The following is a 13162-nucleotide window of genomic DNA, read 5'->3' as shown; positions in this document are numbered from 1 at the left end:
CAGAGTTCATGGAACTGAGGAATTATATTCGCCATAATTACATACATCTTTACGGTCAACTTTGCACATCGACGTTCTTCAGTTACAATTCCATCAAGGGCTATCAAGGGTTGCTAAGAATCTCAATCGAACGTACATGAGAACCCAATTCCCCTCTTTGTCCTTCATATCAACTTCACACATATCAACAACCTCGTCTATGATAGCGGCGGCCTCCTGGTCGCTGAATTCCTTCAGGAACGTTTGACGCGCGAACAGCTGTAGCCATCCGCGGAGTCCGCCGTCCAGCAGTGGTGTCATCCTTGGAACCAAACTAATGGTATTGACACGGAAGCCTGCGCTTTGCAATAACTACGCAGCCAGAAAAAAATGTCAGCAGCTGACAGCCATTTCTAACATATGACAGACCCCTTGATATTCTTCGATTGTCGGAAAGTACCAGGGATCTATTTGATCGGGCTCGTAACCGCGTCTTTTGACAGCACGGTGAAGACCAATCCGAACTCCTGCATTTGTCGTCATTAGAGATGTACCCACTCAATAGCGCAGATTTACCGATGCAATTCATGAACCCACCCATCTCACATACAAAACGCCCACCGACCTTAAGCAGCCGTTTTGCTCCATCCAGAACTCCTCGTGGATTCTGTTTACACCAATGTAGTGCGGCATTGCTGAAGACGGCATCGAAAGAATTCTCCAACACAGGAGCAGGTATTTGAAGGTTTTGAAGGTCAGACGTGTAGGCATGCCTAACCCCGTTCACCAAAGCTTTGGAAATCTGACAAAGACATCGGTTAGGTGCAAACATACAAACACATGTGATTTTACCATGTCATTGTTATAGTCAATTCCAACAGTGAATCCATTCGCACCAACAGCTTCTTGGATCTGCAAGGTCAGTTCCCCGGTCCCACATCCAAAGTCAACAATTCGTTCGCCAATAGAAGGTTTCAGAAGGGATAAAATGGGTGCAGTGTACTCGGCAGAATACACAAATGCTGCTGTCTGGTTGTAGTTCGATGCGGAGTAGTCTGATGTTGACGAATGGTCCCGAGAAGCCATGCCTTCGAGCGGCCGCAGAACTATGGTGATTTTCTGCTGTACAGACCTTTAACAACTCGTGTCCGTGTTATGTATGTACTAGGTATCGCGTCGGGTAGTTTCGGCATCACACTGATCGGCCGAAGTTCCAGGGATTGTATGTACAATAGATACGTGATTATCGGTGATACCTCAGACGTTGGACCACTATCTCAAGCTAGTCAGCTGGCCTAGCTACTGGTAGCGTGTGCAAATTGCATGCTAGTCAGTACAAGTGAACTCGGCCGAACAGGGAAAGATGGTCGACCTGAAATCAGTGAGCCGCACCCTGGTCGAAGGGAAGTCTACAGGTTTTTCTACAGTACATGGCATAGTCCTGAAGTCAACCTGAAACACCGATCGAGAAAAGCGGATTTAACGGTACACAGTAAATCGGCGATGAGTTTGTTCGAGATTTTTCCTTTGAGTTGCTTCCGATTGATGTATTCCACATTGAGTAGATGATCTTCCATCATCATATTAAGATCATGATTGTCTAAACCAGCGAAATGAATTATGATTTGGTAGGCAATCATACGAACCGTACGTTTTCGCAATACGGCACCGCGGGGTCGGGGACTTGAGACATAGTTTGTGGTCCATGCGAGTGATGAACACACCCTGGATTGTTTGGGATAGATATGCAGCTCGGGCTCGGTCTGGTACCTAGCTGAAGTGCATAAATATTGAACCATTCACGTATCGGCCTTCGCTCAAGAATCGATGAGGCTTCAAGCAAGCCTATGCTTGTGCTTCGCCAGAGTATTCGCCATGTGGAGATTTGACACGTCAACGTCGTCAACAAGTCTTCGCGACAGAATGAAAACGAGCTACGGCGCATCGGATGGCATCTTCGTCGGGTAGAACCAAGCATAGCAATATTGTGGCGGATCCTGGAGCCTGCAGTTGATGATATCGATGATTTTTTGTACACCGGTGACCGAGTTGTGCAACTTGAGTTTCGGCGTCACTAGAAGTTCCGCGGTACGTAAATGTGATAAAGAAATTGGAGTGGCTGAGTTTGCCTTTCAGCTTACAATACTATACCATGATACTTCGGCTTTGGCTTCATGATTCATTTACCATTCATTCATACCATGCGGTCGCGACACGAAATTTGCACCATCGAAGTCATCTCAACAAGAAGCATGAGCAGTTAATGTCACGGTGGTCCTTGCCGCGGATCGAACGAAACATCTTATGATAGTGTGTCACCGTGACTGAAATTGGCTGGAAGATAAGTCAAAATATAAGTTGGCTATACGAATTCTTGCACCCATGTAAACCTTTTCCGGTACAAATGTTCCAGTTGTTGATCTTCTGCGTGACGTTTTCAGATACCGAGCTAACGTAGGTTCCCGGCGGACAATATCATGATATCGGGCCCGAGAGCCCATTGGCCATCCTGAGCACGCGGAAATTTCATGTTCAGTGACTTCAAGTTGAAGTAATTCTAATTTCTCTCTACGTAGTTGTGGCAACTATACGGATAGAGTCTTGTATGTCAATCCACTCTATTTATTACTCACCGGTTCTGCAGGAAAACAAGGCTGATCGCCGATGGATGTGTTGCAGGTTGCTGAGAATGTGTTGATTGAAGCTCTCTCACCGATGTTCACTTCCGACTTATAGTTACAGCGAACCGCCTGTCCTGTTGTATCCAGACTCCACTACCGACTTAAGTGGGTACGCAGGAATTTTTTTGGGTCAGAAGCACACTCTGCCCCGATGATCAAGGATAAGCAGATTCACTATGGTTTTCCATCGCTACCAGCGTGATACACCTTCAACTCTTTTATTTGCGTTAAGATGCATCACAGTCGCTATACACGATCCTAAACTGTGGTGGTGCCGTTTATTATTCATCAGATAATAATCTAGTCATCACTGTCCTATTGGCACTCGAAGATACATTTCCTCGGAGGACATCACAGTTGAAAAAGCCACGCATAACGAACTTTCTACCTTATATCGCAGCTACAAGTGTCGGGATTGCCGATGCTTGTGGCAGGATCTCTTACAACTCCTACTTGTAAGTACAGTCAGCCAGATCATATATGGTACAACGAAACTATTAATTACAAGGTTTCAGTCATTGAAAATACGTAGTATCCGGTAATGCGTTGTTCTACGGTCGGACAGGGAATTACCAACCTGCCCCCTGCCCATTGCGATAGCCTTCAAACAACGGTGGGAGAGGCTTCGGTGGCGAGACTAGGTTGTGCGTCAGGTCCGGCAGCGCCAGTACCGCTGGCATGTGTGGCATTGCCCGCAGATGAACTGGTAGCTGGCTGTTGGTCGGCCATACGACGAGCCTCCTCATGAATGTCGCGAACTTGCTTTGAAGTATTAGTGTAAAAGTCGAGGACAGACTTTCCAAAGGGAGATGAGACCGCCTTTGAGTAGTACTGTAATAGGGCGGGTTAAAATCATTCGAACAAAGATCATTCTACCAACCTCGTGGGCAACCTTAGAATAACCTTTCTGTTCGTCGATGGTCTTCGCTCTGGTATGGGCAACCTTCAGCGTTGATTGTACTTTGCCGGACACCGTTTGGTCGGAACCGAGAGCTTTCTGTCCAACTGTTGTATCAAGACCGCGCATATAATCTAAAAACCGTTTGGAAATCCCCTGCTTGTCTAACAAGGAAGATGCGTGAGCTGAAATTCGACATGGTACATGAGTTAGCTAACTGTCAATTTCGATGGCTCGCTGCAAGATGTGGTCGGAAAGTTTGTAGCCCTTTGCCAGATATTCGGCGGCAACTATACTCAGATATCAGGATGCTAGTCCACAACAAATGGGGCATACATACTTCCAGCTCTAGGCTTGTCTGACTGTTCGAAAGGTGAGCTTGAGTGTTGCGATTGCTCATGATGATTGTGGTGTTCCACGTCGGAGGTGATGTGGAGTTGTTCACCGTCTAGAGTACCGCCATTGAGCTAGAGATGGGGCGTTGAGTTAATCAGATTTAAATTTCTAGTGAGTTGTCCTACCATGAGCGCTGTACCGGCAGACGAAGGTTTCTCAAAGGTGACAACTGCGGATTGTTTCGAATCCCCCTCGGGTCTGAGATCAATTGACTTGATGCTGGATCAATGTCAATCACGAAAATAGGATGATGATGGCATACGAAACTCACTCGCCGCAGAAACTGAGAGCACAGTTAGATTAGGAACGAGCAACAGTGGAGCGAAGTATTATATTACCTGAAAAATTCATGAAGCTTCTCCTGAGTAGTGCTTGAGGAAATGTTTGAGACCTGAAAAAAGTTGGAGTCAGGGAAAGAGGCCACACACACTACTAGTTGAATTTACTGTGACTGCAGGCATGGTTGATGTGGTTGTAGATAGACTTGGATGAGTCGCAGCAGTAGCCAAGTGCCAGCTGATTAGATGCTGTTGACATCATCGGTCTACGGCGTGTGAATGTAATACTATATTTGGCGATGAATTCCCCATCATACCACGCCTGAGCACACCGGAAACGCTCGCTTTTGACCATCCGCAAGGTTATTATGACAGACATGGACATTGATACACCTGCGCCCTCCAAGAAGGAAGCTAAGGATGACGGGAAGCAACGATTCGAAGTAAAGAAGGTATAGTCTTGTCTGTCTCATACTCTCGTTCCCTCCATTGATAAGTCGCTTAGTGGAATGCTGTATCTCTTTGGGCATGGGGTACGCTGCCTATCACGAATTAATTGATTGAAGCACTCAAAAATTTTCCACAGACATCGTCGTCGACAACTGCGCTATATGCAGAAATCATATCATGGATCTTTGTGCGTCTACTTGTTTGCATCTCATCCCAACATCACTCAAAGTACGCTGTCCTTTAGGCATTGACTGTCAAGCAAATCAGGTATCAGCATCTACAGACGAATGTAATGCTGCATGGGGGATTTGCAACGTGAGTTTATCGCTACTCAATGACTCCTTTAGATCTAAACACCGTCACTCCCTTCATAGCACGCTTTCCATTTCCACTGTATCTCACGCTGGCTCAAGACGCGCAATGTATGTCCGCTCGATAATCGTGAATGGGAGCTTCAGAAGTACGTTTCTTTTTCTTTCTGGTTCAGTTTTGCTCATTTATGAATAACAGATACGGACGGTGATCGTGGCATGACCAACCCCTTTAGATCCATGTCTTGTTCTATCACTGTAAGATGTCGTTATTCATCCATTGTATCAATCATAGGAGTACTTTCATGCTGCATTGCACCAATCTCTTGGATGATCAAACATTGTCGAAGCTGTCTGAAGGGCAATAACGTGAATTGAAGACACCAACTAGTGTTCTCGTCATCATGCCTCCGACAGTTCAGGCAGCATGTGAACCGAGAGAGGCCATGCATGGAAACATATAGCTGAATCATACCTATCGCACTGTCCCCTCGTACAGCTTCACCGACCTGAAAAATGACTTCAGTCTCTGTTCGTGCCAAGTAATGACATTAGAAAAAGGTAAGCCCTCCTTACTACTTGATGATTGCGCAATGCAGATACATAGTACTGACGTCTGTGTGGGCACCGGAGTGCAATCCACCTTACCTTCTCCTAAGCAACATGTACTGATACTATGAGAAAAATAGAGTTAATCAGACAAGACACCTGATCAACCTCCCTGCCAAGCTCAACCAAGCGAGTGGAGATGCGGTATATTCTCAGGCTTATCGGTCTTACGCCTATCAAATCGCTAACCACGCCGTTTGGAATATGCCGCAACATTCTCTCCATCGACGACACTCACATTTACCAAGTCGACATTCGGATCCCTCAAGTCCTAGCCAATCTCCCCCCGCGTTGCGTTCTCAGTGATGGTATCTGAAAAAAAATCCAGAAGATGAAGTCCCTGTGTTAATATCGTAGGAGCTTTTTCCTTCGCACGGTCGACCCTCCTCAAAAGGCCGCAAGGTGAATGCTCGAAAAAAAGGGACCACTCATTTCGTATAGTCTGAGGTCTCAGCTCTTAGGTTCACGCAAGTTTCCACTTAATTTCTGATGTTATGAGGCTATATGAACCTTCAAGCTCAAAACATCGTCAACGACCGTAAGTGGATTGTCGGCAGCTCACCGAGATAACATCGTGCAGGAGACAACCGCTATTAATGCAATTCAATTGGAAAGCTACAACTGTGGTGTAAAATGAAACAGACGATATCTAAATTCAACCCAGAAGCTACCGACGTGATTGTCAAGATATTCGTTGCCGAGAAGATGGTTTATCTTCAAATTTCAAAAGATCATACAGAGACTGAATTTGATCAACCTATTGAGCAGTTAGCAAAGCTGGTATTAAATTGAGCTTGATTTACAACCTTGCGCTCAATCAAATCAATAATATCTCGAAGATGATCAGCCACAATACGCCGCCTCGCTGCTTGCACCATCGAGTCCATACTCTTGTATTCGTCTGCCAGCTCGCTATAAATCCTATATAGATTATATGAGCGCGTGGACATATAGAACGGTGAATTCCAAACCCTTTGTGATGTGTAAATTCCTCCTCGAGTTCTCGTAATACCCTGGCAAGCACAGTCTGTGATGGTAATTTGTCGCCCTGGAAGATGGCTTCGTACGAATCGACACCATCGGGTTCAAACGCATTGGCTCGGGGTTCGAGAGGATCGTTTTTGACTTGTGCACTAGGTCCCTGATCATTCAAGGATGGGGCCCGTCCCTGACTTGGGCGTGTGGCCTTCGTGTTCGCATGACTACTGGTGCGCGCCGAACGATGATTACACCGTGTGCACGTCCCAGAGTTGTGTTTCGGTGCAGAGAAGAATAGGTTCTCGAGGCGACCTGAACGAATGCGAGGGAAGGGGGCAGCTTCATCATCCTTCAAGGTCTCCCTCCTAGTCGCAGGCCGCTTCCCGTCTTCGGATTCAGTGACCCGAGCTTGTATCATGTCACCTGGACGCGAGCCATGGCGCAACGACAGGGAAGCACTTCCACAAGAGGATCCCTCAGACCGTTGTTCCTCAAGGTCTTCTGATATCCGAGTTAATGGGGCAACATCATCATCCCCGGAAGGCTCCCTTCGAGTAGCGTGACGCCTGCTGTCTTCGGAGTCAGTGAGCCGAGTCATGTCACCTGGGTGCGAGCGCGAGCTATGTCGTGACGACAGGGATGGGCTTCCACAAGAAGATCGCTCAGATCGTCGTTCCTCCAGGTCTTCCGATATCCGCGTAAGTTCGTCCACGTCAACAAACCTTCTTGTTGATTGAAAATCAGCACGAGTTGTCACTGGGTCCAGCTCCTGATGTGACTGGTCCGGCACAGAGACCTCGTCTTCCTCTTCCACGAGTTGTGACTGCTGCTCCCTCGCCATTCTTCTCTCATTAAGGCCTTCTTCTACCACATTCCTGAGTACCTCAATCTCACCCGCAAGCCTTTCAACCTCGAGCCGAAGGGCGCCGATTTCATCTGTTTTCTCGGCAAGCATCTTGGCGTCGTCCTCCCTGAACCTCTTAAGGTCCTCCAGGAGCTGCTGCTGTGCTGTCAAGTCCGTCGTGACACGGGTGAGATGTGAACGGAGGGTAGATATCAAGGATTCGAGCGCTGTACGAGCGGGTCAAATGAGATTCATCGGAAAGACGGGTGATAACCAACCTTTCTTTTCCTCCACGACCTCAAAATACTTTGACTGCTCTTCCTCTCTCTCTCGTCGCTCTTCTTTGCCCCTTTTCCATGATGGCTCGCCGGCGTCTTGTTCTATGATTCTCGAACGTTCTCGAGCGACATCACGTTTGCACTGTTGGAGCTCATACTCGAGTTCCCGGACACGGCGGCGTGCGATGCCGTTTTCCGTTTCGAGATGAGCGAGCTTTGCATGAAGGGCGTTCAGCGACGCTATGAGACGGGCTGTACAGGAGTTGAGATTCTTGAAATAAATTGAAAAGAATTACTGACATTCAACCTCTTTCGACGAACCAGCGGTCTTGATACCATAGCGTTCAAGGTTGGCTTTCGCAGGAGAAACAACTGCACTCGTAAGGCCAGTCAAGTCTGGGAGATTTACTCGTCCTCTGCTGGCTTTCCTGAATGACCGACTTGTTTGGGCAATCTCTACATTAACATCAATGGCACTGTGATCGACAACGTCGTGAAGGGGTTGTTTCAATGCGTCGTGGTGCTTCATAGAGGCACGACGAGAACCCGCAGGCGCCGCACGAGGGGTAGTAGTAGTATGTGATTGGTTCTGGAATAATGCAGCGTCCTCGGCCTGAGCCTCATGCACATCCTTCGCAAGGCCCCTCGCCATACGAGTAAATTTGGAGCTAGATGCAGATGGTGTGGGCGGCTGAACATTTACCTGCGGCTGGGATACATGCCGCCGCACCGGTGTCGCATCTACGTCGAAAGATACAGAGTGAGAGGCCTTGCGTGCTTTGGGAGTTGTTGCTTTTCGAGAATAGGATGGAATATGTTGGAAATCCGGTGTATCATGTACATACGAATGGGTGCGAGAGGGAGACTGTTGCGCTGCAGTACTTCTATGTAAATTGCGCGGCCGTCGCGGAGAGAAGCCGACACGCTGCAAATTGTCGGAGAGCTTGCGGCGGGAGATGTTGAGCGAGCGGTCTGCTTCTGACTCAGCCGACTCAGGTTCGAGAGGCGGAGAACGGAGTCTTGCGGCAAGTGCCGCAGGGTGTGAGAACTGAGACAGATCGTACTCGCCTGATGCATCGAGGGCCTCACGAGAGCACGGCTGGAGGACACGTTAGTGGATGTAGGAGAAACAAGCCTGATGGATCGCACCGTCTGTCTGGACTTAGAGTGAGGCTCCAAGATGCTGATGCGGCTGTCCATACCAGCAATCATATCTTGTAGCGGGCGATCTGGGTCGTACTCAGCACCACTGAGACTGATTTCCCTCCGTTGACCACGCCCACCAAGCCCCGCACCGATTGTGACAGCGCTGGCATGGTGGCCAATTGTGGAAACAGTCTCACCGGCATAAGGATTGATTCCCTCATCTTCATGAGTGGACCACGCATGCAAGCCACTAGGAGCATCATAGTCAAAGTGCTGACTGGGTTGTTCAAATGATGCAAAGCCTAGGGAATGGTTAGAATTGTGCCTGGGATATTCGACGCTGTCGTCGTCTCCTTGTGAAGATGAGAGATGCAGTGATAAATCGGTGTTTTGTATCTGCTGTTCGAGCTGAATGCGATGCTGTTCAAGCTCGTCACCAGGAATAGAAAATTCGAAGGTTGTTGATGGATGTCGCGCCATCGATTTCGCGGCGCAGTTTGTATAGAAATAAGAAACAAAAATGAGATTAAAGATGAAAAGCTATATGAAGGATGAGATTGAAGAAAGTCACGGTCGAACTCAATGCGACAAGACACGGTCCACCGTCCACACCAAATCTACACAAAAAACAACACGACGCGCCAGTCACGTGAGCGAGCATAATTTCGCATGTCATGGTCTGCCACAGTTTTTAGTGGTACCCGATGGAAACACAAACCCATAAACCTCATCGTCCAGCCCAGTCTGGTTCGAAGGCTGGAAAGAAAGGAGAGGGAAAACAAAATACGGGTTTCAATGAAAAGGTGTTATCTGCGAACCGCTCTTTAACATTTCCTTGTTAACACTCTCTCAGGCATTTGCACCAAAATCTGGGCGACGTGCCGATCGTCAGGCCCGGAGGAACGTCGAGCGTGATGAAGCTCGTCTTCATGTTCCTCTTGTAAACCGAACACCTGATGATGAACCCCCACCAGTCATCATCGCAATCGTCGGGCCTCCAGGCGTAGGCAAGACCACTCTGCTCAAAAGCCTCGTCAGGAGATACGCGAAGCAGACATTGTCCGAAGCCAAGGGTCCAATCACTGTGGTCGCTGGAAAGAAGAGGAGACTAACATTTATCGAGTGTAATAGCGACCTCAATTCTATGATCGACATCGGCAAGGTCGCAGATCTTGTTCTCCTGATGATTGACGGCTCTTACGGCTTTGAAATGGTGCGCTTGTTCCCGCTGAAAAATTTATCCCATAACTATCTTGGATCTATTGCAGGAGACGTTTGAATTTCTTAACATCCTCCAGGCCCATGGTTTTCCAAAAGTCATCGGCATCCTTACTCATCTCGACCTCATTAAAAAGCAAGCTACCCTCAGGGCTACCAAAAAGCTACTCAAAAGACGCTTCTGGAATGAGATATACCAAGGCGCAAAGCTTTTCTATCTCTCTGGTGTTCTCAACGGTCGTTATCCTGATACCGAGATCCTCAATCTTTCCCGTTTCATCAGCGTCATGAAGTTCCGTCCCCTGATCTTCAGGAATACTCACCCATACCTCCTTGCGGACAGAATAGAAGACTTGACGCCGCGCGAGGAAATAAGAACCTCAAAAGGTCGGTGTGATCGCACTGTGACCCTATATGGTTACTTGCGAGGGACGAATTTGCGGCAGAGCACCAAGGTACATATTCCTGGTGTAGGAGACATGGATATCAAAACAGTGACGAAGCTCGGCGACCCATGTCCCTTGCCAGATGCGGATTCTGAGAAACGAAGAAAGTTGAGCGAAAAGAAGAAACTTCTTGTGCACGCACCCATGAGCGACGTTGGTGGTGTCATGTACGACAAGGATGCTGTGTGGATTAATATCCCCGGTAACTTTACAAGAGGAGCCACCGATGGTGAGCAGAACTGTCGTTGCTTGATTGCATGTTGTTGACTCTTGCGAGCAGTTCCTCATGGCGAGGGTGAGCGAATGGTCATTGACCTACAAGATGTGGATGAGACCCTTGAAGAGACGGTGGCCCGGAGCAACATCCGCCTGTTTGGTTCTTCATCAAACCCACTGACTATTGATGCCCGACATCGTGATAGAGAAAATAACTATTCCGATGATGATGATGATGATGATGATGACGAGGAGGAGGAAGAGGAGGAAGAAGAGGAAGAGGAGGAAGAAGGAAGATGCGTCAGAGGGCGACAGTGAGTTTGAGGAGGGAGAAGAGGTGTTCTCGGAAGATGAGCAGGGCGATGAAGGGAGTAGTGAAGAGGACGAGCAGCCTTGCACCGGCCCTTCAAATACCGGTCGTCACGCAGCACGCACGATCGTGCGTTCCACGCATGGTTTCTCCAGCAAGGAGAAAGAGGGAGGAGATGTCGTTTTTGCTGACTCTGACTCCGAACTTGGGTTGTCCGACGATGAAGGCCGTGGCAGAGCAGGTGAAGTCATGTATGCTGACGGTGGAAAGGACATTCTGAGCGATGACGAGGAAGAGTTTGATGAAGACAACGAGGATGACGTACCAGCGTGGAAATCTGGACTGGCTGCGAAAGCAAGCGCCGCATTCGGGGAGCTCAACCGTCGGAGGCGGCGTAAAGACTGGGTTGCAATGATTTATTCCAGTTCGCTCGGTCCGGAGCAGATTGCCAATGGCGCAGACACGACTGGGGTCAAACAGGACGAAATAGATGATGACTTCTTCCGGGTGGATAGCTCCGGTGCTGTGAACCAAGATGATTTGGACATGACAAAAGAAGCGCTGTCTCCTGGTGCGCTGAGGGAGTGGGAAGATGAGGAAGTTTTGGATTCTCTAAGGGCGCTATTCATCACAGGGGATCGTGACGGCGGTGAGGCAGACCAGGAAACGAATACTCACGAAAATCCGGAAGGTGGTGACTTCGTCGACCTGGAAGCTAGGAAAGCCCAGTCTGCTCCCACTGAATTCGAGGGCATTGACACCGGGACTCGTGCCCTTGTCGAGGGTTATCGGCCTGGAACATATGTGCGCATAGAACTGGCTTCAGTCCCTTGCGAATTCATTCAACACTTCGACTCACGCTACCCTATCATTGTCGGTGGACTGCTAGCTGCAGAGGAGCGCATGGGATACCTCCAAGTTCGCATTAAGCGTCACCGCTGGTTTGCTCGCACATTGAAGACGAATGACCCGCTTATCTTTTCCCTCGGCTGGAGGCGCTTCCAGAGTGTCCCCATATATTCACTCGACGACCATTCTATCAGGATGCGCATGTTGAAATATACGCCAGAGCACATGCATTGCTACGCGTCGTTCTATGGCCCAGTTGCGCTCCCGAACACAGGTTTTTGTGCATTCAATGCGCTCTCAGGGGAGACGGTTGCATTCAGAGTGAGCGCGACTGGCGTGGTCCTGGACATTGACCGGTCGACAAAAATCGTGAAGAAGTTGAAGCTTACGGGTGTGCCATTCAAGATTTTCAAGAATACAGCATTCATCAGGGATATGTTCACTAGCGCTCTGGAAGTGGCGAAGTTTGAAGGCGCGAGCATCCGAACGGTGTCTGGCATCAGGGGTCAGGTAAAGAAAGCGCTGAACAAGCCGGAGGGTGCCTTCCGTGCGACATTTGAAGACAAAGTGCTGATGAGCGGTAAGTGGACTCCGCTTGGATTGAATTCACTCTGAATTGCGAGCCTAGATATCATATTTCTAAGAGCGTGGTATTCGATCCAGCCTCGCAGATTTTACAACCCAGTCACATCTCTCCTTCTGTCCGACAAGTCACGCTGGTCTGGCATGCGCTTAACAGGTCAGATTAGAAGAGATGAAGGGCTGAAAACTCCACTGGCCGTCAACTCCACCTATAAGCCGATAGAACGCCCCGCCCGACGATTCAACACGCTCAAAGTCCCGAAGAAGCTACAAGCTGCTCTTCCGTATGCCTCAAAACCCAAACTTATGAAGCCTCAGAGCAAGCAGACCTACATGCAAAAGCGTGCTGTCGTACTAGAGCCTGAGGAGAAGAAAGCAATTGCACTACTTCAGCAGATTCGTGCGCTGCGCAAGGATCAAGTAACACGGCGTCGTGAAAAGCAACAAGAGCGCAAGGAGACACATCGCAAGAAGGTTCAAAAGGACGAGGCTAAGGACGCAGAAAAGGAGAGGGAGAAGAAGAAGGTGTATATGAGAGCTGCAGGGATGAAAAGCAAGAGGGAAGCCGATATCGAGGAAGGGAAATCGAGGAAACGGAGGAAAACTTGAGTCTGAGTAACATGCAGTGCACAGTATTAGTAGTTATTGCTGGTATTCCATTATTTGAGCTGTGACGTGACCGAAAACCCGTCA

General features: G+C 48.6%; 5 protein-coding genes across 5 annotated transcripts; 2 read left to right on the top strand and 3 right to left on the bottom strand.

Annotated features, from left to right (window-relative positions):
- Positions 1–5: 5 nt before the first annotated feature.
- On the bottom strand, positions 6–1206 carry DFJ58DRAFT_766484 (S-adenosyl-L-methionine-dependent methyltransferase). The gene is made up of 4 exons (XM_041388802.1): positions 832–1206; positions 556–781; positions 409–506; positions 6–351 (listed from the first exon to the last, which is right to left on the bottom strand). The coding sequence occupies exons 1-4, from the start codon at positions 1063–1065 to the stop codon at positions 94–96; spliced, it is 816 nt and encodes a 271-aa protein (XP_041248439.1). The 5' UTR covers positions 1066–1206; the 3' UTR covers positions 6–93.
- Positions 1207–2894: 1688 nt separating this feature from the next.
- DFJ58DRAFT_766476 (uncharacterized protein) lies at positions 2895–4453 on the bottom strand. Its single transcript, XM_041388801.1, has 8 exons — positions 4401–4453; positions 4293–4345; positions 4226–4237; positions 4080–4173; positions 3899–4025; positions 3777–3848; positions 3541–3722; positions 2895–3491 (listed from the first exon to the last, which is right to left on the bottom strand). The coding sequence occupies exons 1-8, from the start codon at positions 4413–4415 to the stop codon at positions 3264–3266; spliced, it is 783 nt and encodes a 260-aa protein (XP_041248438.1). The 5' UTR covers positions 4416–4453; the 3' UTR covers positions 2895–3263.
- Positions 4454–4578: 125 nt separating this feature from the next.
- DFJ58DRAFT_766474 (uncharacterized protein) lies at positions 4579–5484 on the top strand. Its single transcript, XM_041388800.1, has 6 exons — positions 4579–4684; positions 4738–4765; positions 4819–4869; positions 4927–4997; positions 5057–5142; positions 5193–5484. The coding sequence occupies exons 1-6, from the start codon at positions 4601–4603 to the stop codon at positions 5203–5205; spliced, it is 333 nt and encodes a 110-aa protein (XP_041248437.1). The 5' UTR covers positions 4579–4600; the 3' UTR covers positions 5206–5484.
- A 694-nt stretch (positions 5485–6178) lies between these two features.
- Positions 6179–9442, bottom strand: DFJ58DRAFT_742556 (uncharacterized protein). The gene is made up of 6 exons (XM_041387207.1): positions 8852–9442; positions 8003–8801; positions 7703–7954; positions 6574–7651; positions 6409–6523; positions 6179–6359 (listed from the first exon to the last, which is right to left on the bottom strand). Exons 1-6 carry the CDS (start codon positions 9326–9328, stop codon positions 6285–6287), a joined length of 2796 nt encoding a protein of 931 aa, XP_041248436.1. The 5' UTR covers positions 9329–9442; the 3' UTR covers positions 6179–6284.
- Positions 9443–9514: 72 nt separating this feature from the next.
- On the top strand, positions 9515–13150 carry DFJ58DRAFT_766472 (DUF663-domain-containing protein). Its single transcript, XM_041388799.1, has 6 exons — positions 9515–9651; positions 9702–10061; positions 10117–10741; positions 10793–10927; positions 11025–12467; positions 12516–13150. Exons 1-6 carry the CDS (start codon positions 9553–9555, stop codon positions 13076–13078), a joined length of 3225 nt encoding a protein of 1074 aa, XP_041248435.1. The 5' UTR covers positions 9515–9552; the 3' UTR covers positions 13079–13150.
- The last annotated feature ends 12 nt before the right edge of the window (positions 13151–13162 follow it).

This window comes from Suillus subalutaceus, assembly GCF_016647625.1.
Source record: "Suillus subalutaceus strain FC151 chromosome Unknown DFJ58scaffold_13, whole genome shotgun sequence".
Lineage (NCBI taxonomy): Eukaryota > Fungi > Basidiomycota > Agaricomycetes > Boletales > Suillaceae > Suillus > Suillus subalutaceus.
The sequence above is the reverse complement of the archived record's forward strand: the minus strand, read 5'-3'. Positions and strand labels throughout refer to the sequence as shown.